Raw genomic sequence first — 23,111 nt, 5'->3', positions numbered from 1 at the left:
AGGATCACCTTAAGAAGGTTTCTTAAAATTTTAGGTAAACTTGAGGTTGTTTAAAAAATAGAAGGGAACATAATATATCCAGAACTCCCACAATAGTCATCTCTGATAGTGTTGTGAATGATTCTGATATTTTTGCCTTTTTGGATTATCGTGTGCCCAAATCTACAAGCTTATGGACTCCTTATTTTTGTTTCTGCTATTGTAATTGCCAACACCAGGGGGAGGAGGGAGCAGGAGAGATCCAGGAGGCCTCTTTGCTGGTCCCTGCCCCTTAGTCTCCTATAAACACAGAGCGTGCATCCCAGTGCCGGACACTTAGAGGTGTTTTTAGTAAATATTTCAATGAATAAATTAAGATGGATCCCTTAAGGTTCCAGGGATTCTTACCTCTGTTTCTCAGACCACAGGAGGGGGCATTACTAGGCATTGGTGAGGGGGTTGGTACCAAGGTGGGGAGGGGCGGTGGGGAAGGCAGCCCCCCTGTACTTGATATCTTCTCAGTGAAATCAGAGGGTAAAGCAGTGAGAGGAAGTATCTCCCAAGCAACCTAGAGTATGAGCGCATTAGCTGTTGAAGGACAGGTAAACAGTGACAGGTTATTAAGTGTGATGGTATTTTTAGCTTATATGCGCTAAGTAATTTGTTTCCTGAGAACTAGAATGTTTGAATAATTAGGAAGATCTGAATGGAAGGAAAGCTAGCACAAAAATTATTACTGCTTAATGGAGAATTAAATCATAATGATTACAGTGGCAGTCTATTTTTCTAAATTGTTTGTTATGCAAATGCTTGAAAATATAAATACATGAACATGGTTTAAGAATTTTAAGAAGAAGGTTTACAGTGTATCTGCTCCCTCTTACGCTCAGTTCCTACCTGCCCACTCTCTCCTGGCTGCCCCCTGTGTTGGTCCATTCCTATCCCGCTGGAGTTTCTATACGTGCATTTAAGCCAATAAAGAGGTGCATTCTTAGTTCCCCCATTTCTACCACAAAATGTAGCACACTGTATAGGCTATTCTGCACCTTGATTTTTTTCATGGAACTCACCTTGGATATCTTTTGATACTAGTACGTAGACAGCGTCCTTCCTCATTCTGTCTTATTTCTGCAAAATGTTCAAGGATACATTTTACCAGTCTCTTGACAGGTAAACCTTTGGGTCATTTCCTATCATTTTCATTGCCTTTTTTTAGTTTCCATGGCCTCAGATGTATTTTAGAAGAAAGAAACTGAGAAAATACTCTAAAGGAAATTACAGGATTGTTGTTGGGCATAAAGAGATTTTAGTAATCTCTTTGGTGAAGCTATTCATTATGTGACAAAAGCATGCAGAATGCAGATCTGAGGCATTTGTGCCTTGGCGTAGGCACCTGTTTCCTATTAACAGGTTGACCTTGAACGTAGCTCCAAGTTGTGCCTTTCTTGTAACTCAGGACACCAGGAGCTGTGTTTATATTCGGCTGCATTTCTAAATCCAGACTTTTCACGAACCATGCGTGTGAGGCAGAAAATAGGACATCGTGCATTTATGACTTAGTGGGAAAGATAATACTGCGAGTTTTCTGGAATTTGATGAAAAAAACTTAATTTTCCCTAATACTAAGATAAGATGGGAGTCGATGTCAGTCTGTGGTCCAGACTGAGGAAGGCCAATGCAGTGGCCTCAGGGATCACCTTCAGAAAAAGGTGGAGGTGGTTAAGCAAAGACGAAAACAAAACAAACCTCGTCGACCCAGACAAGAGTGCGGTGACGACCAGAGGGACAGGGTAGGGAAGCAGAAGAGGGTAAAGGGGGGTAGAGGTGGTGGAAAGAGACTTGACTTGGGGCGGCGAACACCCAGCACAATACGTGGATGATGTATTGTAGAGTCGTACCCCGGAAGCCTATATCATTTTATTAACCACTGTCATCCTAATGCATTCAATTAAAAAATAATTTAAAAACAGTCATCTTCACGCTGTTCTGGTCCACCATCGCAGCCTTGGCTTTCCTTTATAATCTGGGTTCCGTTGTCTGCTAGGTGTTTTTTTTTACACCATTTGTTGTGAAATTACACTTGTACCTTCACACAAGCCTGGACTTTCTCTCTCTCTTTTTTTAATCCATTGCTGTATCAACACATTAAACACTTGATGTCTTCAAGGACCTTCCAGTTATGTATCACGTTTAACTGTTCAAAATTTTCCTAAAACTGAAGGCCGTTTGAAGGCTTGTCGAAGTGCGGTTGGGGCCTCCGTGCGCTCTCTTCGCGGAAGTGCCTGTGTCCCCATTCGCGCTATTTTTAGTGTCTTTCTAACAAAGGGGTTTTTAAGGCCACTGTGAATTTAGGTAACGCCATTCTTCAAGATTTAGTCGTTTAAGAAACATGTACCTGAGCAGCCGCTCCTGTAAAGCCTTTCCTCGTTTTCCTGGGGAGGCTTCCAGGCCCTTGGCCTGGACTTCCCTGTCACATGTTGCCCATGCCCCGTTGCATTTGCTGTGTCTGCTGTTACAGCAAACGTCTGCGTTGCGATGATTTGTTGCGTGGCTGACTCTCCGCCACGCATGGCCGGCTCCTCTCCTTGCGTGCCGGAGAACCACCTGTGCGGTACTTTATTTATTGCTTCCTCCGTACCAGTCACCGTGACTGTCTCGGGGTCCCACGACGATCGGGATGACGAGGTAGCTGCCCCAGGGAAGGCGGCGTCCGGTGTGCGAGCGCGCAGGTTTGTGAGCGATTGCGGGGCTTTGTTGGAGCGACGAGGCACATGAGACGGGAACACAGAGGGCGGCGGCAGCGGGGCCCTGGAGCCGGGGCTTGGAGGGTATATGTTGGGGGTGAGCCTGCAAATGCTTTTCCTGTGAGGAGGAAAACGAGAGACGCTGTCTCGGCGCCGGTTTTCGGTGCTGCAGCTTCTCCTTTGCATGGCACGGGTTGTCTTCATGACGACCGGGGCGGGGGGGACACGCGTGCCCCGGGACATTTGCGGTGCAGATGCATTGTCAGAAAGGACTCCCTGGCCGAGTTTTTCTAGTTTTCTAGTTATCTTTAAAATATTGAAATTATAGTTTTCTGTTAATGTAGTTAAAAATCGTTTCAAGATGAGGCAAATTAAGAAAAAAAAGATTTGGGTAACTTGACTGCCTGTTCTTTTCTTTCTCAGTCTTATTGACATATAATCGACATATTGTGCTGTGTAAGTCTAAGGTGTACACGCAGGGTGTCCAACCTTTTGACGTCTCTGGGCCACACTGGAAGAAGAAGAATTATCTTGGGCCGCACGTTAAATACACAAACACTAATGAAAACTGATGAGCTGATGAAAAGGTCTTAAGTAAATTTACGATTTTGTGTTGGGTCGCATGCATAGCCATGCTGGGATGTGGTCCAGGGGCCGTGGGTTGGATACACTGGTACAGCATAATTATATATAGATTATATAGATTATATAATTATATAGACTATATAGATTATCACAGTAAGTTTAATTAACACCTGCCACCTCACAGAGTTACAAACATTTGCTTTTCTTTACGGTGACAGCTTTGGGGATCCAGTTCTCCTAGCATCTTTCAAATGTCCCGGTTGGCAGTGCTAACTGTAGTCATCACGTTGTATTTTGTATCCCCAGTGCGAGTTTATCTTAAAACTGGAAGTTTGTGCCTTTGGACCCCCCTTCGCCCCATCCCCCACCCCATTTACTGTCTGTCCGTGATTCCATTAGGTCTTGTAGACTTCGGAGAAGCTTTAACCTCTGGCTTGGTGTGACACCCAGGGGCGTGCGGTTTGATGTCAGGATGAGGGTGTTCCCCTCGACTATAGGTCGTTGTGTGAAACACTGTGCGTTTCACCTGTACTAAGCCAGCCAACGTATTTACCAAGAGTGACTTCAGCTGAAAATGAGAGGAAAGGGGCGCCGTTCGCCTCCTTGGTTCTTCGAGTCCGTCCATCTCTAGCGTGGACTTGGAGGTGGACCTTTGAGGGGGCAGCGGGCTCTCGGTCCTGGGGTCCGAGCCAGCAGAGTTTGGGTGGGCGGGCCTGGCAGGGATCTCGTCAGCGGGGGCCCAATTTCTAGCCTTCCGCCAGGTCACGTGAACGGCAGCTGGTCTGCCGTCCCGCGAGACCACACACTGTCTTATTCCCCGGTTGTGGCCCTAGCCATCAATGGCAGCGTTTTCCAAATCTGCCTTCTTGGGGGTTCACAGGACAGAGTTTGCAAAAACGCTTCAGTCTCACAAAAACAGGCAGCCAGTATAACCGCACACAGCTCTTCTTTTAGATCTCCTTGTGCTTTTAAATTCATTGTACACTCTCAGTTTATTGGTCCATGGTGTCAGCTTGGTACATTCTTTTGGTATCGATGGCGATGTATCGGTCTGCCAAAACCCAATTTTCCTGTCACGTATAAAATTAAATGGGAAATCAGACTCTACAGACAAGAAGTAATGCGGGGTCCTAGTTTCGCAGACAAGAGATGCCGTGGCAGGGAGCCGAGGCGAGGCGGAGGTCCGGGCTGCAGCGCCGTCGAGTGGAAAAACGCTGGCGGAATGTTGGCTCTCCTGCCACCAGTTGTTAGCTGAGTGGTTGGTTTTTCTTTTTAGGGGGCTGGAGCCGGGGGCGGTGGAGGGGGCCTCTCTTCCTGGGTGGGCCCAGGAATGCATTTTTGTTGTGGCTGTGTCACTTTAGCGTGGAGCAGATGGCAGAATTTATAGGCCAGTGTTTCCCAAAGTTACATTAGTTCCCATCGTTGGTGTTTAAAAATCTGGGAAGCTTTTGGAAGTGTGGATGCCTGGGTTCTATTTCCAGAAATTCTGACAGAATTGGTCTGGGTGTTGGGCTTTCTAAAAACCACGTACGTGAGTTCAGTGCGTTACCAGGGCTGAGGACGACAGCTCTATACTATCTACCATGACCTCTCTCCCCCCAAAATTTAGGGATCAAATAAGTTTAGAGCTCTCTATCTTGGAGATTTATAAAGCAAGTTCCAATTTTTAAGATTCTGAATGTCTCTGATTAATCAAGTAACCGCTTTAATTTTGTTTAACTTGGGATTTTCCCAAGTGCTTCATCCTGAATCCTCCCCCCACCTCCCCCAGTTTCTATTAACGTCTGGCAGAACTCTTGCTCCGAAACACCCTAGGACACCCCGTCCACATCTCTTGGGATTAGAATAATGTACTGTCATTTGTGGATCTGTCTTTGTGCTTTTGCCTGAGAGCCCTGGAACTAGATGGCCGAGCAAACGGTGGATTTTATTTACCATGAACAGCAAGATGCAAGTTCAGGTTTTCTCTTAGGCCAAACAACCTCTAACAGACCCCCCACCGGCAGTCCTTCAATGGCATTTGCCCTTGAAAGGGATCCAGAGGGTTGTGTGAAGGGTGGGTTTGTTGTGTGTGCGTGAAGGACTCCTGGCGACCTCTGTTGCGGAGCTCTGTCTCACCGTTGTGGCAGACTCTCAATGGGACGTCTCCGCTGCGGTGGCTCTGGTCCTCTGGGCAGGCCCGAACTCGCCGGTCTCTAACAAAGGCTCCGGGGAGTCCGCAACTCACAGCGAGGCATTAGGCTGCTTCCTTGATTCTTCTAAAGCAGAGTAAACATGTGCTGGCAGCTGTTAGGTGTCATGGTAAGATACCTCTCTTAACCTAAAGGGTTGAACCAGATACGTGTTCGCTTACATATGATATTGTGATTTTTGTCAGTTTATTTAGCCATTAACTGTGGACTTCAAAGGGAAAGCTCTCCGCGCCGCATCTTTCCCTTGACTATCACAAATGCAGAAGCAGAGTTTATTTTATGCTCTCCGAAGGTTTTCCTTTCCTTCTCAACTTCTCTCTGTGATGGCCAGCTCCTCTCAGCCTCTCAGTGTTGATCTTTGGGGCCCTGCACCCGTGGATCTTGACTAAACCTTTGCTTTTGATGCTTGTTATTCTGGGAGAAAAATCGGCGTGAGTTTTGAATAACGAGGGGCGCCAGTTTCCTGAGGGTTGAAAATAGGTGAAAATAGATGGCTTATCTAGTCCAAACTGTTGACTCCATTCCCGGCGGTGGGGCGTATTGGCTAACTTGGATCACCAGGAAAAGCAGACGCTTTATCCTATTTTTCTTGTTAAAGTATCAGATGTTATATAACATCTGATAACAGAAAGTAACTGTCAGGCTCTATGACCCACTAACTCCACGTACGGAGGTGAGTTACATCTACTCCAGTTTTTGCTTCAGTGGCTCAAGCTATGGAAACCGGCTCAGATTGTTCTTTTTAGTCCTATTTTTACAGTCCCAGGGTCACCAAGCCGTCTGGGGCGGGGGGGGGGGGGGCCCATTGCTAGTCTTTTTGTATTCTCCATGGTGCATGTCCAAGAGCTAGCTAGCCTCAGGGGGTAATGACCCATTCATTCATTCATTCATTCACTTGTTCATTCATTCAACATCTACAACTTAGGCATGTGCCCAGCCCTGTACTAGACTCTGGGCATCGATGTTCCTTATCCTTCAGAAGCTCATGGCCCTGTGGTCGTTGGGTGGATGGGATTTAGCCCAGTGCTTGCACGGGTGCTTAAGATACCTTCTGAGCTGCTTCCCAAACCATGGCCCTGCAGGTATTTACAGATACCCTGGCAGTTACTATCCAGAGAATTTACACAGAATCACAGAATCAAGACCAATGTGGACCACAGTCACGCCCACTGTCTGTCACCACCTCTTTTTGACTCTTTCGTGTGGTCTCCATGTTGTAAACACCTTGCCTCTGTTTTGCTTTTCAAACAGGCTCATTACCAGAAATGTGTTCCTATTATTTTGTGTAAACATGTTCTTTCTTCTCTGGTTTCATCTCCTAATCAACTTGTCTGAGGTCACTACGCGCCGAGTAGCTTCTTAGGTTCTTAGCAGCAGGGTGTTGGTCGCCGGGCTCGGTAATCAAAGAGCGTTTGCGGACGACCAGGGAGTGTGCACGGTCCTACCAGTGCTGATCTGGGCCCCAAATCTCTGAACAGTCACCAATCGACTCTCAGCTCTGGGACAAGTTGGATCGAGCCCTTTCTCTTGGTATCTATTTGTGGATGGTTCCTTAAATGTAATTTTTCTTCTACTTCTTTGTAGCAAAATAAATGCAAAACGTAAAAATAAATGTAAAATTCCAATTAGTTCACCTACACATGTATTCATTCATTCAGTTTCTCATTCAACAGTGTTACCTACGGCCCCACCCATTGTCATACTTCTGTGGATTTTAAAAATCACTTCGTAACCGTTTTGTGGTTCAGGGGACTATCATGCTGGAAGTCGCGTTTAGAAGAACGGTCAGGATGGGCGGAGTTTAGGTGGCCAAGCAGGAGGTTGAGCTCCCGCTGTCTGTCTCTAGACGGTCTTGGTCGTTGGCTGTAACATTCGTCTTCCGTGTTGGGGGTCATAGACCCACGGTTTATTTTAAAGCAGAGATGAAAGGTTAGAAACCCTGGTGTTTGGGGTATTACATTATCTCCTAAAGGAAGAACACCTTGTGTTTACCTGTTCAAGAGAGTAATGCAATACGTGGTAAAACTAGCATGACAGATAAGGGCAAGAACTTGGAGTTTTCCCAGGCAGGAAGGGGGTGCAGACCCTCTCCCCTTCAGGTGGCGCCCACGGGGTTCAGTGGTCCTTTATGAGGAACATGGCAACATAATGTGTCCCCTTCTTCAACTCAGTAAATCTTTGGCTCCATAAATACGAAGGGAGGAATGGATGGGTGAGTGGATGAAGGAGCGAACGAGTAGTTAAGCAAACAACTGGGAACGGAAAGGTGCCACAACACAAAAGCTCAGGGAGTTTAAAGCCCGCTGTAGCATGTTGGTATAATGATTTAAATCCAAAAGCTCTTTGTAGCCTCTCTGGGTTAAAATAAAACTGTTGAATACCCCTTGGCAATGGAAGAGAAAACTACTTGGCGCATCCCTGCTATTAGTTCTGTTCAATTTATAGTCTTAGGCAAAGAGAACAGAAGGAAACGGTCTTAAATGGACAGGAGGGATTTTGGGTTAATGCAAAGAAGGTTTTTCTTGCTAGTGAGGATTAAGATGTTAGGCTACCAAGTGAACACGAGCAACCACAGAATATTACAGGAAACTTCCTTGGGATGAGCTCCCAAGCTCCTTGACTTAAATGTTTATATATCTGTTTGGTGCCAGGCTCTGTGTTCGGTCCTGCAGAGACAACAGTGAGTAAAAACGTACAGATCTTGCCTTCCTGGGACTGTTCAATAGAGGGGCAGCGAATCAAATAAGCACAGCAGGATATAATGTTAAAGTACAGTTAACGAAAATAGAGAAGCCGGGCACCCAGCTGGCCAGGTCGGGTTGGAGGCGTTTCTCCTGGGACAGGTGATCTTTGAGCTCAGATCTGAAGGATGAGTTGGGTGATGTCGGCGAGGTGAGCTGGAGGACGTGTGACCAGTGGGAGCAGAGGTTCTGTGGGGGCAGCAGAGTGCCTGTCGGGGGGCGGTGGGGGGGTGGCTCAGGCGAGGCCACTGTGGTGGGTGCAGACTGAGGGGGCGTGACGTGAGGAGGCGGCTAGAGAGGCGGGAAGGCCAGGCACCACACGGCCCTGCCTCCGATGGAGGATTTGAACTTTCTCGGGTGCTGTGGGGAGTCAGGAAGGGTTCCCATTGGGGAGACTCGCCTTTTACAGACGCCGCTCTGGCCGCAGTGAAGACTGAGGAGAACGGCTGAGTGGGTGTGGGGAGGCTGAGGCAGTAGTTTAGCTTCCCCGGGAGGTGGCAGCTGAACTTCTCAAGAGACACTTCCGAGGGGAAGACAACGGGGCGCCGTGGCGGGTAGGATGAGGAAGATGGAGGAGCCCTCAGGTTGTAGCTTGAGATTGGGGAGCGCCGGAGGACCACGTTGCGGTGGTTGCGGTGGTTGCGGTGGTTGCGGTGGTTGCGGTGGTGGTGTGGTGCGGGCAGATTCAAGAGGCCTCTTGCACTGAGAGTTCGAGCTGCCTTAAGATACCCAGACAGGAATGGGACCTACATCGTTGTCCATACTGTTTTGGAGTTTTAAGGAGTTTGCACTAGAGAGGGAAATTTGAGGTGGTTAGCAGAGAAATGGCAATTTGTAGATGAGATTGGGTAGGGCAGGGTCTCCGAACGCGGGCCCCCTACCAGCAGCATCAGCACCACCCAGCTCCGCGTTAGGAATGCAAATCCTCAGGCCTGGCCCCAGACCTGTGGAGCCAGAAACTCAGGTGGGCCCAGCAGTCTGTGTTTTAGGGGACCTCCCGGGAAGCTGGGAACCCCGGTCTAGGGAGAGAGTGGGAAGAATGTGAGCCTGGACGTGACTGAGGAAGCCCTGCCTTTGTAAGGTGGGGAGGCGAAGGATGGCTTTGCGAAGGAGATTGGGAAGGAGTTGTGTTCAGAGACGTCGACGAAAAATTCAGGAATTAAGTGAAGGGGGTATTCAAAGGCCGGAGACACTTGTTGCCGACATGTTAGGTATAATACTGCTGGCAGAATGTCCCTGGGGAGGCCCCGTTGCCTCGTGATTGCCAGGGGTGGAGCGGGATGGGGAGGGAGTGGGGAGTTGCTGTGAGTGGGTACAGCGTCGTCTTAGGGGGCGACAGCAATGTTTTGGGATTAGTGGAGATGTGAATTGTGAATATACTAAAACTCACTGAATCGCACACTTTGAAAAGGTTAAAAGCATGAATTTTTTCTCAATTAAATAAAAAGTCCCCCAGGCTGGGGGGTATGGAGACCCTCGGTGAGCTCAGTGAGGAGAGCTCATGGCGCGGGGGAGGGTGGGAAGGATGGGAACGGGAGGTGAAGATGCGAGGGAGCGGGGACGGGGGATGGGGGGGCGGGGTGTGGGGGGGGTGTGGAGGGAGGAAGATGCGTCGTTCTTTAAAGAAGCCTGGGTTTTCAAGGGAGGCTGTAGAGTCCAAAGGTTTTGGGTGGTTTTTCTTTCTCCCTTTTAAAGATGGTGGAGATTTGAAAAGGTTCTAGTTCTGTTGGGAAGGACCCAGGAGAGAGGTATGGAGAGGAAAGAGACTCGATGGTGTTAACTAAAGATCTGCTTTCGGAGGAGGAAGGGATTTTTGAGGCCGACAGAGCCTGGTGTTTCCCTAACTTGCCCCCTCTTCCGAGAACCCTGTAGGGCGACCCGTGGGTGGCCGGCCATCTTCCCATTCAGCCCCGGCCCCTCGTGGGGCAGCGCCCCGCCGCCTGCCGGGGCCGACCGTGCTGTTGCCGGCGGTTCCCACTGTCCTGGGCGGTTGAGGAAAGCCCACGGGAGAGATGGATTTGTACAACGGGAGCTAGCGTTGCTTTTGTAGAGTAAAATCTCTCCGCTTGCTCAGTGGACTTCCGATCCCCTTGCAGCCCTTGTCTTCGTTCTCACTTCCGGAGGAAGCTGGCGCTGCCCGTTCCCGAGCCCTTGGGGAGCTACCTGGTGTTAATTGGGTTGATTCTGTGAGTTTTCGCGTTCCCCTTAGTTTTCCGATTCTTGGCCTTAGTACCACTCGTCTCTCTGAGTTCCAGGTTTCAGAATTTTATCGCCTTTGCGTACGCTCTTATTCTCTCTGACCTTGTTGTAGTCCATTAGGAAAAAAACCTTTTAAAATTCTTTTTTTTTTCTTAGGGAGATTTTGGGAGATTCTCAGGTTCTTCTGCCACCTTTACTCTCTCTCTCTTTCCCCTCAAAAATATATCACAGGTTTTCGTGACCCTTCCCTTTTTCGGTCACTCTCGTTTGACTGCGTTGAGCCAGGCGCCACCGAGAAGCCATTTCTCCCCGGCCAGTTCGGGAGCGGGTTTTGGGACCTGCTGGTTTCAGGACGGTCATGAGGATTAAATGTGCTAATGACGCATCTAAGTCACCCCGCGTGGTCGCTGTTCAGAAAAGGCGTTCCACCGCCTTCCCCAGTCCTCAGGACGCGGCTGAATGTGACCGCGTGCCGGGCTGCGTATTCCAGTTTGTGAACGTGGGCCTGTCTGTGCAGCCGGCCTGGCCGCTCTGGGTCCCAGTTCAGTCAGGGGACCTGCTGACTCTCACGGCTGCTCCCTCAGGCCACCAGCGCTCTTGTTAGTCACTGGGAAACATGTGGCTTCGCCAGGTCGAGAGAGAGCAGGGCAGTGTCCCGCACTTTGCAGACAGCCGGAAACCCCGGGCCTGGGGCTCCCTGACGCCGGGGTCCGTGGGGTGCCTCGCTGGCCCAGGCGTGGCAAGGCACGCCCGAGGAAACAAGGACCGCCTGCTGGCTCTGCAGGTCTTTGTAATCCTTTTTCAATGCACAGGTTTTCTGTGCCCCCCCCACCCCCGCCTTTTCTTTACGGAAGTCAGTGTGTTTAATCTAGGGTCTGCGGAGCCAATTTAGAGAGTCAGTAACTGTGGATGACAAAAAATGATTATCTTTATTTGCACGAACCTTATAAGGTGACATTCAGTTATAAACGTTGTACCTAAACTATAGCAGTATTAGCAACATAAATGACCTCGTCCCAATAGAAGTCATAGACATACTTTATTCGATTACAGTTGTTCCATGTAGCCTAAGATGGATATTATTTATGTTTATTTCTTCTTTATGGTCCTTATGAGACCGCTCCTAGGCCTTGCTGTGTAGTATAGTCACAAAAAAGTACATATTGCTGTATTATAAACTGGTCGTTTTATATTTTGCTAACTTTAAATTTAATTGAGGGACTCTTGTTGTTCCTATGCATTTTATTTTATGCATTTAAAGCTTATGCTGAGGAAAGGGTCCCTCACGTGGCCGAAGGGTCCCTGCTACTCACAGGACCCTGAACCCTTGTCCCAAAGAAACAGATGCCGACAAGGGAACGTGTGTGGTTATCCATACAAACTCGTATTTTGTCTTGGATCCCCAGATACTTCTTCCTCTGGCTTAGTCCATGAATATTTGCTTTCCCATAGATGTTTTATGTTTTTTCAAGATCTACGGAAAAGGGGTTATTCTGTTTTTTTGCTGACCCAGGAGTTCCGAAGGCATTCAACAGAAGAGTTCTTGAGATCAGACAGATATCTAGAGTAACCCTTTCTGTTTACAAGGGTTAACTTTGAAACTTCAGGACTTGGGAAACGTTTCTGTTAAGCTGCTTTGCTAACGTAACATTTTTATACCAGGTGATCAGGACGCTGAAACTCGATGATGTCGAAGTGGCATTTTTATTCATGGCTTAGTGGCCACTGGTTTGAGCTACCTCGGCTGCTTGGGCCAGAAAGCTCAGTTTTGTATTATTACGTTGAAGCCCTTAAAGGCTGTTTTCTCCCCATGGAACACCGCTCGCCCCTCCCTCCTGCTGCCCTGGGACCGCCTTGTCATCGCGGGTGCCTGACCGCTCCGTCCCTTTGGGTCAGCAGCGGGGGCTGGGCAGGGAGCCTGAGAGCCGTGAGGTCGAGTTTCTTGCCTCGGACGCCTTGGAACGGTGCTAGTGTTAAAGCTCCGGTGCCAGTTCTTGCTTAACTGACCCGAACTTGATACTTCAGTGTTACGTTGCCTGAAGCAGGTCTGCTAAGTCGCTCTGAAAACTTAAATAAAGGATGAAGCCCTTGGCTTTAGGGGCAGAGGTTCCCGCTCCTTTGGAGAGAGCCCCTCGTGGCGCTGGAAGCCCTTGGGGGTCCCCGGGGGGTCCGCCTGGACGCATGAGCGCCTTATCCTTGCTTTTCTGGGGGAAAGGTTGGGAGGGTGGCGTCTCACCCATGAAAATAGCTGCCAGGGTCTGTCGCCCCGCACCTATCGTCCGCCTGACATTTTCACCGTTGTGTTTAGCACATGTTTTACTTCCTGAAACAGTCCAGTTCTATTAATCGCTATTAACAATAATAATAGCTGTCACAATATTTCTTAAGTGCTTCCTCTGCTGGGCGCGATGTGAAGGACTTTCTGTTATTTTGTAATGTAATCGGCACTGAGCCTGTGAAGGGCAGCTGCTCTCCGCGCCTCTGTTTCACACACGAGGACGCGAGGACTCACAGAGGTGACGTCACTTGCCCGAGGTCCCCGCAGGTCAGGTGGGGGAAGATGACAGCCTGGCCCCAGAGCCCGGGCTCTTGCTCGCGCTTTCTGATGAATTCTGCCCACGGGGGGCAGCCGTTGCAGAAGAGCTTCAGCGTCCTAACCAGCAGGGTCTCACGTGTCACGCGTGTTTACCCCGGCGACAGCCGGGAGGCCAAAGGAGCATGCACCCCGCTGATGTCACTGTTTTCTTAACTGAACGTGGAAACGCCCATGTTTGACGGGGAGCTTTTGTGTGTGTGTTTGCAGGGACGCTTCCTTCGGAAACTGCACGTACAACCTCACCATCCTCGACTGCCTGCAGGGAATCAGGAAGGTAAGACCAGCGTCCTTGCTGTGGCCGGCTCGGGGCTTTCCTGGGAGGAAAGGGAAGGCGCCGATGTCCTTGCCTGCTGTCGGAGGGATGTCAGCACTACTGTTGCGGCTTAAAGAAGGGAATTTAAACTCTGTAAACTTTCAAATAGCTTTCACACGTTTTAATTTTTAATTTAAACACTATCGAGATCCTCTAGTCCATCCCTTGCAAGTCGTATTGCCGGCACCCACTTCTAGTGGCATCAGAGAAGAGGCCGTGGAGTGCTAGCAGCCGCCACGTAATCTGCAATCACAGCAGTTGAAGACATGCCTGGGGAAAAAGGCGGTTTCATTTTTGTCGTCCTCAGCGTCATCATCGTTTTGCTTCTCCTGCCATGTCTCTGGCACGGCCTGCTTCTTGTGTAACAACGTGTGAAATTTAGAAAGAGCTCGCACTGTTGTTGTGTTCACTACTGACCCCTGACTGAACTTAGAAATTCATGGCACGCTTCTGTCTGCAGAGGAAAGGGGAGACTTGGTCTTCTGCAGACTTCTTGCTGCATCAACCGTGGGGGTTGTTTTCCCCAAATGTGCACGAGGTTTCACAGCATGTGCCTGCTGGATCGCCCACCTGGTCTTGAAGCAGCTGCGGCACATTTCCCTCAGACACCCCTTCCGCGGGACACATGCCCCGGGCTTGCTTTGTGGCAGTGACCGCTCAGCCTCCTAAGGACAGAGACAGGGTGTGGCCGCAGCTCTGCCTTCTGGGAAGCACGTCTCTCTGATTCCCATGTGTTGGTGTGTCACAAGCGTGACTCGTGTGCGCTCGCGAACTGCACACAGAAACGTGCGTGCGTAGACTCAGACTCTCACAAGGGAGGAAAGTAGTAGCTTAAGGGATATATTTCTCACTGTTTTCTCTGGAATGGTACGTGCGGATGAACCAAGTTGCCCTGCTTATTCTCTAAGAGTTGTCTAAACCAGTTTGTCAGAATTTAGTGTTCACGAGAACTCCTAGGAAGGCAGGTTAAGAACGCTGGTCTGCCCTCCCCCACCCCCAGTGGCATCTGATTTAACGGTCCTGGGACGGGGCCTGGGCGCCTGCATCCTAAACGTGACTTAGGGCAAGCGCTTCTGTGGCAGGTGCTCCGTGATCTGCATTTTGGAAAACATTGGTCTCTAAACTCTTTTCAAAGATAGATAGATGCGTTGGAGCCTGGCTTCATGGTTTCTGCTGTGTTTAATGACTTGCTCATGGACCTTTAAAGGAACTGTGGTTTTGCATTGTACCATCATCCTTAGGACTTAGAAAATAAAGGACGCTGCCCTTTTCGAAAGCCAGATAGTTTTTAAAAGTTCTAAGTCATTAGTTAGAAAAAAGAGTGTCAACTTTTTCCTCGCGTTGTTGAGCACATCAGCTCTGGCCTCTGCACTGTAAGACCTTCACGTGTGGTTCCACTCTGTCAGAAACTCTCACCGCAAACCCTCGCCAAGTGGAGTTTTAGGAACAAAGAGGGGCCTGTGAAGTCAAGGTGCCCTTTTTTCCAAACATCCCGATGATAAAAGGAAGATAAACCGTCCTAAGAATTTTTGATTTTCTTCTATCTGAAAAGTTAATCACTGTGATATATTCTGTTATACTTAGGTACGAATCAATTATGTAGCCCCAATAGGTTTTAACTAAATTTGCTGGTATGCATTTTGTTGACACAAATGATTTTACACAAAATCATGTAAATGAAGTCAGGAGACATGTTTTGTAGGACATACTTTCATGTTTTGCTAAGTGTTTAGTCCCACTTGTGAGACAGGCTGAAAGCAAAGCGACCGAGGTTAGAAGCTGATTTCTAGAAATGCTTTTCGAATCAATGGCCCCGAGTGACCTCCTTCCGGGTAGTGGGCGTCGTTTGTGAGTGGGAATTTGAGGGATGGCAGAAGCCTTTATCAATTTAGTGTGGAAAAGACTAACTCCAATTCTGCTTTTAGGGATTACAACATGGATTTTTCGACTTTGAGACGTTCGATGTGGATGAATATGAACACTATGAGGTTTGTACCTTTTAACTTTTTGTAAGAGATAATTACACGTCGATCAAATTGTTTCCACACCCCCTCACTCCCCACTAACACTCAGGTATTGCAAATGCAGCAGCTGGTAAAAGAAATCAGTCTGGAGTTTCCTATCATTGTCAGTTTGTCCTTTCAGCTTTGACCAGGAGTCTTCATTTTAGTTTCAGAAAATGCCGTATCTATATATATTCTTTCATTGAGTCTTCATTGACATTTACCTTCCATCTTCATAAGAAAAATAATTTGGTGGTGAAATTGTAAGTTACTCTTATTTTAAAATTCAGGCTCTGTTGAAAACAAAACTGGATTTGTTCCTTGTAATATTTTCGACCTTTTGTTGGCATACCTTTTATTTGAAATGCGGCTGCGTTTGCTGAGTTGTAAGAGCTGGCTGAGTTTTTTCCCTTGACACTGTCGCACAGCTTTTGCGTAACGCCTTGCCTGTGCAGCCGCGCAGAGTTCGGGCAAAGGGGCTGTCCGAGCTAGGCCGTCCAATAAGGGGACGTTGAAGACCTCCAAGGCCTTGCTGCATTAAGAAGGCTTGGGCCAAGGTCTCTCATGCCCTTGCTTTATGCTCGTGTGACTTACAAACGGGCCGTTGTGTTATGCATCGATAAACAAAAGTGTCTTTCCAAGTATGGGCTCTTGGTCCTTTGCCGAGCTGTTCGGAACAGTCTTCATGTTTGCGCCGATCAAACAGATCTCATTCTGGCTGCTAGGCTCTGAAGATCCAGGAAGGTATTTTCCAGGCGATGGTCCAGAAGCTTCTGCGAAGAATCTGTGTCTAAACAGCGGTATTTTCCCAACAGATTTCTTAAGGGATTCTCCAAGAACTTGAGAACTAAGAGCAGCCATTCCCTGGAAATCTAACCATTGATCAGTTCACTTAAAAAATTAAAAATGGACCTTGTGCCCTAGGGAACACCAGGGAAGATTTGGGTTGTCCACAAGACAAAACAAAACAAAACAGGCTTTCCACTGTTTCCGGAAGGCTTGCCCCTTTGAGGCTGCTCCTGTGTTGGCTGTACACAGATGAACTCACAGAAGAAGGTGGAGACAAGCTGTCCCGTCGCTCCGGCAGCAGCCTGTGGGGGCTGCCTCGCCACGCTGGCCCACAGGTGTGGACAGTCGCCAAATGAAAGGATGATGAATACGAGAGACAAGGCCTACTAAACGAGGACGATAGCCCATTTCAGGATATTTATATAATCCGTTAAAAGTAACTACCTTTCAATGGAAGGAGGCCAAGGCATATGAATTAAGAATCCTTTCTGATTTTGCACTCACAGTCCAGGGCAAAAATTGACTGTGGTAGACAGCTCCTTGAAAGGATGTTCCTTTCATTACCACCCAATCTATGCTGCACGAGTGAGGTTTTTTCCTTCCTCTCCTAAACCAGTTATTCACCGCACGGATCGCTGGATGTTGTCACCTTCACCCAGGGCTTGCCTGTGACGTCCGTTTCGTTTACTACACGGACAAAGGCTGTCTCTGGGTTGACTGTGGCGTCCCTCCTTGCAGTTCGTCAGTGAACTGTCACACAGACCAGGTGGTATGGCTGCGCCGGTCGCCCCTTGGCGTGTGCCTTGAGAACGGCAGGGTTCCTTAGGTCCCCCGTCTCTCAGCGTGGCCACCTGAGGCCGACAGCAGGGGCTGGGCTGTTGGACCCTGCGGTGTGATGTCTCAGGGCTTTGCTTTGGACCAGGGTTTGTCGTCTGGATGCTGCTCGGTCTGTGCTCCTGGTCACGGGGTGGCGGGGGGAGGGGGGCGGGGCTCGGAAAATGTGACCTTCTGCCACAGGCTGGGGTCCAGCCCCTTGCCGAACGCCGGCGTGCACGCTGGTGCTGAGCACCTGGAGGGATCGTGGAGGCGTGTCTCCCACGGGGGCTTGACTCTCCAGGGAACGACGAGAAGCCCGTCCCTGGAGCGAGCCTGCCATGGGGTCAGGGCACTGCAAGGCCACCCGCTGAAGGAAGCAGGGCTCCTTCCTGGACGCTGCCGCTGTGGGTGCGGCCGAGGGACCCATGTTCCCACGGCTGTGCCACGCCCACCGCTGGGGCAGTGGGCATGTTGGTGAGGCCCCTAAAATGTGTCCTAAGAAGTTTCCTACAGGTTTTCCTTCTTCCTGAAGTGTCGTTTGGCCTCTGTCCCTCCAGACCTCTTAAGGGGAGCGGTCTTGACTCTGTCCACTGACTATGGTCTGGCGTTCCTCTTGGCGACTGTCCTGACACCGCTCTTGCCGATGCAGAGCTACCCAGCCCTGCGCGGGTGCCTGGTCTTCTTCCTCCTGGGCACCCTCTAATCCTAGAATCTCTTCCCCCGCCTGCCTCCCGACTCCGAGGCCCTGCCGCGGGCTTTCTCCTCCGCCTGTCCCTGGCCACTGTGTTCAGTCTCCTTCGCAGGCCCTCTCGCGTCCTCCGCCGGCCTGCAAAGCTGCTGCCGTCGGGGGCCCCTGGCTGGCCAGTCGCAGATGCGCCCTCCTGAGTGGGGACCTCGCTTCCGAGTTTCGGCCGCCTGTGGGCCTGGTGGCCTCGGATCTGTACGGCTTGAGCCCTGGAGCAGCCCCTGCAAACACGCATGCGTTTCCTGCCCCTGAGGTCGCCGAGAGCAGCGGCGCCTGGTCCGGGCTGGTGGGGCCGTCCCTCCCTGTCCCCAGCCACCATTGCTCCCTGTCCCTGCTGTGGCCAGCAGAGGTGCGGCGGCCACCCCCCCCCCCTCTGCCCCACTGTCCCTTCTCCAAAACAAACCGAACCTAATAATCGAGCATGTTGTTTAAAGCCGAATGGTGCGGCAACTTCATTTAAACCAAATTAACTCGAATGTGTACTGTGCTTTAAGCTCATAAAGTGCCGATCCTCTCAGCCTGTTTGCGTTTATGTAACACAACAGGGCTATCAACACTGTTTTATTGTTCTAGAAGTTAGGGAACTATAAAGAAGGCACTTTCTCCCCCCACAATATCGTTTTACTTTATTTAAAGTGTTTTTTTCAATTACAGTTGACATTCAGTATTACTTTGTATCCGTTTCAGGTGTACAGCATAGTGGTTAGGCTGTCGTATGCTTTACAAAGTGTTCCCCTGTAAAAAAGGCACTTTTTAATTGAATGAAAAGAGACTTTGTAGTTCTTTCTGCCTTTGATTTTCTCAGTCTTCGTGCCACGGTTAAACCGCTTATGTACTTCAATTATAGCGCTTATCGAAGTCCAGCGCAACATTTTCCTCCGTGCGTGCGTTAGTTTGTGCCCTGTAACGAAAGTCCCGTAGACTGGGGGGCTTAACCAGTGGACATCTGTTTCTCCCGGTTCTGGAGGCGGGGAGTCCAAGACAAGGCCCCTGCAGGTTAGGCGTCCGGGAAGGACCTGCCGGCGTTCACAGGCGCCGTCGTCTCTCCTCGGTTCCTCGCGCGCCGTGGGAGAGGCCCGGCGGCTCCGCGGGCCCTTTTCTAAGGGCACTGACGGCGCTCACGGGGTCACTGGCCTCCTGACCCCCAATCACCTCCTGAGGGCCCTGCCTCCTGGGATTAGGCTTCAACCGGTGACCCTGGAGAGACACAAGCCTTGGGCCTACAGCGCTGCCTGCAGAGGGGAGGATGGGAGCGCCTGCCTCCTGGAGTTGCACAGGGTACGGGCGCTGTGTGACTGGGCAGGCCTAGCCCAGGGTCGGGGCCTGTGTGTGCGCTGCGGCTATTACTGGGACTTGTCATCCCCACCTCTTTCAGACGCCTTAAGGGCACAGAAGGGACACTTGGTATTATTTTCTGCGTGACACCAAGTTCGAGTCCTTGATGTGCAGTAAAGGCTGAGCCCACGTTTGAATAAGGTTGGATTGTGCTTAAACTCTGTCTGTCTGCCTTGTCTGAGAAAAGGCACCTGTCCCCGAAGGAGCAGTCCTGTGATCCTCGGCCCCAAGGCCTCCCTTCCCTGTCTTACCATCTGTTACAACCGTTTGTAGTCCAAACGGTTCTCAGGGTTTGGGCTGAAAAATGTACCTGTGACCGTTGCAATGCAGGTGTGCCTCACGGGCGCAGGTGTAGTTTTTAGAAGTTGTAAAAGTTCAATTTTTCAAATCCAGTGATAGTACAAAAGAAACCCGAAGAGGTAGCTATTCCGAAACCTGGTGAATCTTTTGTAGGCTGAGAATTCTCTAGTAAAGTAAATAGTAACATCTACATACATTGGTTTTAGGAGTACAGATTTTTTATTTAATTTTATTTTGTTGAACAGTAAGAACATCTGTGATTTTTCTGCAGAGCACTGGTAGGTGGTAGGCTTTGGGCTGGAAGAAATAAAATCGCCCTCTTGCCTCATCCTTGCTGAGCTGCTTGTTTACAAAATGTGGTCGGTCTAGGAGGCATTGTACCTCCGGTTCCCTTCTGAGCCTGATTTTTTTTTGAAGTGTGTGCGTATGTTTAATTAGAAAAACCAATTTGTGTTATCTTAAATATCCTGTTGTTGATAAATATTGACATTTGTATAATTCACTATGAAGAAGACACAGATATTAATTTTAGAAGCTTACCAAAGTAAGCTTATGTTATCGTAGTCAGTTAAAAGCTATACCTTTCTTAATAATTTTTTTCCAGAGTTGGATCTAAGACCTAAATCTCTTTGTTTACTCCATCCACCTATCCAGGCTACTGAACACAGCACAATATTACCTCTTTGCAAACGTCTTTGCATTACCTCTTAGGCAAACTTTCCTAAGGTTTGCAAACATATTCTTTTGATTCTGTAAGTGAATCTATTGTCTCTGCCCCATGATCGATTATGAAAGGTTACTATTTAACCAACGGGATGCCTATAACCCAGATAAACAGACGTAGCACAATGCATTTACCTACACCTGCTTAGTGCCTGAGGAGACAGGAAGAGGGAGTGTAGAAGCCTGTTTTCTTCCACAGTTCATGAAAGAACTGGTTTTAGCCCTTGGATGATCAGAGCATGTCTTTATTTTCAAATTTTTAAATATTATTTTAAGCTTAACACTTCCTTGAAGAAAGGTAGCAGACCATTAAGTGGAGACTGTTTTTATTTAACGAAGGAAATGTTTGTCCTGAAGAGCTGCGTACTGGGTCCTTTCTTTGGGTGGCTCTAAATAGCTAGCTGTGCTGGAGGATTAATTTGGGGCGTGCACTGCTGGCCCTCGTAAGACCCTGAAGATCTGCTTAGGGCGTCGTAGAGATACTCTGTGTTAGGACTAGATTAGTGCAGTGCAGTCAGTCGTTTATAAGGTAGCGTCGTCGTGTGTAGCGTTTCATTTTTAACTGGAGAGAAACATTTGCATTTGAATCAGGAGAGCCAGCGGCCCAGTGGGGTTTTCCTGGGAATGACCGGGGGCAGCGGAGGAGTTACAGTCGAGGTTGCCCGGTGTCCTTGAAGGCCTTCCTCCAATGTAATGTTTCGCAGACACAAGCTCCCACCGCGCGGTGCGCGACCCAGCGCCCAGTTCCGCTCCCTCCGGGAAGGAGAGGGTCTCTCCTGCGACCGCCGCGGCCCAGGAGGGGGCAGGGAGGGCACCTGGGGCCTGGGGGCGGGGCCTGGCGGCAGGGGTGGGGCTGGGGGTGTGGGTGGGCTCAGGGTGCTCACGTGACGAGGCCGTGACACGGGCCTTCGGATGCTTTGCACAAACGTGTCCGGTCCCCGGCCGGATCTCCCGTGCCCCAGCCCGGCCCCAGTCGGTGTCCCCAGGGGCCACAGGCACGCGGGGAAGGGGCAGACGTGGAGGGGAGGGTGGGGCAGTGGGGGGGTGCGCGGCCCCTCCCCGGTCCCAGCCTCTCCTCAGGCCCCCTTCGCTCTGTAGGCCGGGGGCTGACACCTGCTTCTCCCAGGTGGCCCGCCGGTGTGTTTTAAGACGTCATTTAAAACGGCAAATTTCAAACACGGAGAGATTTCCCATGAAAACACTATCGGAAGAGGGGCCGCGTTGCTGAGGATCCCCTGCCGACAGCCCTCTCCTGCGGACCCCTGAGCTGTGTGGTTTGCAGCCGCGGCAGGCGACCTGGGCCGAACGGGTCGCAGCGTAACCTTGGGGGCGGCACGAGGTCCTGCCCCTGCTCCCGCGTCCTTCCGTTTCCCAGGCTCAGAATCAACATTGGCAACAGATAACTACCTACACAAACAGAGAAAAAGATGAGCGTGTTCATCATGACCCTGATGCATATATTTTTTTATTGTTTAATGTACATATTCGGCGTTCGTGGAAAGTGCATGGATTTTCTGTTTTCTCTTATTTTCCTTTATTGCCGGGACAAGCAATGTTTGTTTTCATTGCCTTCCATTGCAGAGTGGCCAGGAGACCAAATTATTTTAAGCAAAGTACTTCTCCTTAAATACAGCTTTTAAGAACTGCTGTACAGTCTAGATAAAAATTGCGGAGGTGGATTGAATTCATAAAAACCCTCCTGAGAAGCAGCGCACGTTTTTACTTAGCCTGTGTTACTCTGTGGTCACGTGCGCCAGGTGAGCCCCGCCCTCATGGAACGAAAGCAGCTTTATCTGTTAGGGGTTCCTCGGTTGTATGAGAGTTATAACGTGCGTTTCTTCTCTCTTCCCATGTAACTCCGCCAGCGAGTGGAAAACGGTGACTTCAACTGGATTGTCCCGGGAAAATTTTTAGCATTTAGCGGACCACATCCACAAAGCAAAATCGAAAATGGTAGGTTTTTCTTTACTTTACCCTCCACGAATTTATTTCCGTTCATCCTTAACTTCTTAATTTTCTCCGAAAACCCTTTCTTTCGGTGGCGTTCGCCCACACATACTCGGAACCTGAAAACCTGAGTGGCGGTGTCTTGTACTTGAGTCGCTTGTGTGACTTCTGCGCCGAACGTGGCAGGTACTTCCGTTGTCCTGGGCGGGACGCTCGCCCCCCTGACCCAGTTGTCAGGGGGGAATCTGAGAAGCTGGTCAGACCCATAAGAAGGTGACCGAGTCCTCCTAGCGGCCCTGATTTACCGGCGGCGGGGTGCTGTGCATCGAAGTATTCTCTGGGGAACGCCTCGTTGATAATGACGGTGGCAACACTAGGGGCCCTTCATTGAGCACCTACTATGTGCTAGAGGTTAGCTCACGAAAGCATCACCTCATTGAATGCACGCACACCCCTAAGAGGCATGGGTGCTGGTATCTTCATTTTATGCAGGAGGAATTTGAGGCTTGTGAGTGGGAATTTGCCCGAGGTCGTGAAGTAACGGACGCTCCATCCCAGAGCTGAGCTGCTGAACACTGATCTGTGTGGTTCCTTCATGACGCGGGACAGTTCGGTCGCGCACAGTCATTAAATCGCTCATTTGCAGCCTACGCCACGCTGGGGCACGGCACTCAGGAAAAAGAAGCAAAACAAAACATCAGCCTCTTGAACGAAACATGATCAGCTATTTGAGTTTCCTCATTAGTATTTATTTTCTACTTCTTTTTTCACCCGCCAGCGTTCCCTAGAAGACAGGTAATGACAGTCACCAAAGGGTGAAGAGTAATTTAGGGGAGAAGTACTCAAAATTTTAAAGCGCCACCAACAAACATAATAGCTCCTTTCCCTGCTCTCTGTCTGCTCAGAGCCCCGGACCACCCGTCCTGCGAGGGGACGTGATTTGAAATCCCCCGACTAGACTAGTCTTCTTTCATCATTGTTATCACAAGTGTTTTACTCTAAAATCTAGTTTTGTCATATATCGTTATTCATGCATTTAGACTCGATCACTTCCTGGAGTTTGCACACATGTGCCCATCGTTCCATACCTGTGACATCGCGCAC

The 23,111-nt window shown here is 49.6% G+C and overlaps 1 protein-coding gene across 2 annotated transcripts in view; it reads left to right on the top strand.

The window, feature by feature from the left end:
- Window positions 1-23,111, top strand: part of CDC14A (cell division cycle 14A) — a 92,874-nt gene that overhangs the window by 43,425 nt on the left and 26,338 nt on the right. For both annotated transcript variants that reach the window (XM_054564997.1, XM_054564996.1), the window contains 3 exons: window positions 13,244-13,310; window positions 15,275-15,337; window positions 21,926-22,013. In XM_054564997.1, the coding sequence (XP_054420972.1) occupies window positions 13,244-13,310; window positions 15,275-15,337; window positions 21,926-22,013 (218 nt within the window). The remainder of the gene's footprint in view (window positions 1-13,243; window positions 13,311-15,274; window positions 15,338-21,925; window positions 22,014-23,111) is intronic.

This window comes from Pteronotus mesoamericanus, unplaced genomic scaffold (genome assembly GCF_021234165.1).
Source record: "Pteronotus mesoamericanus isolate MK-2021 breed Mesoamerican mustached bat unplaced genomic scaffold, CSHL_Meso_final scaffold_99, whole genome shotgun sequence".
NCBI classification, from domain to species: Eukaryota; Metazoa; Chordata; class Mammalia; order Chiroptera; family Mormoopidae; genus Pteronotus; species Pteronotus mesoamericanus.
This window is presented reverse-complemented; position numbering and strand designations above follow the sequence as displayed.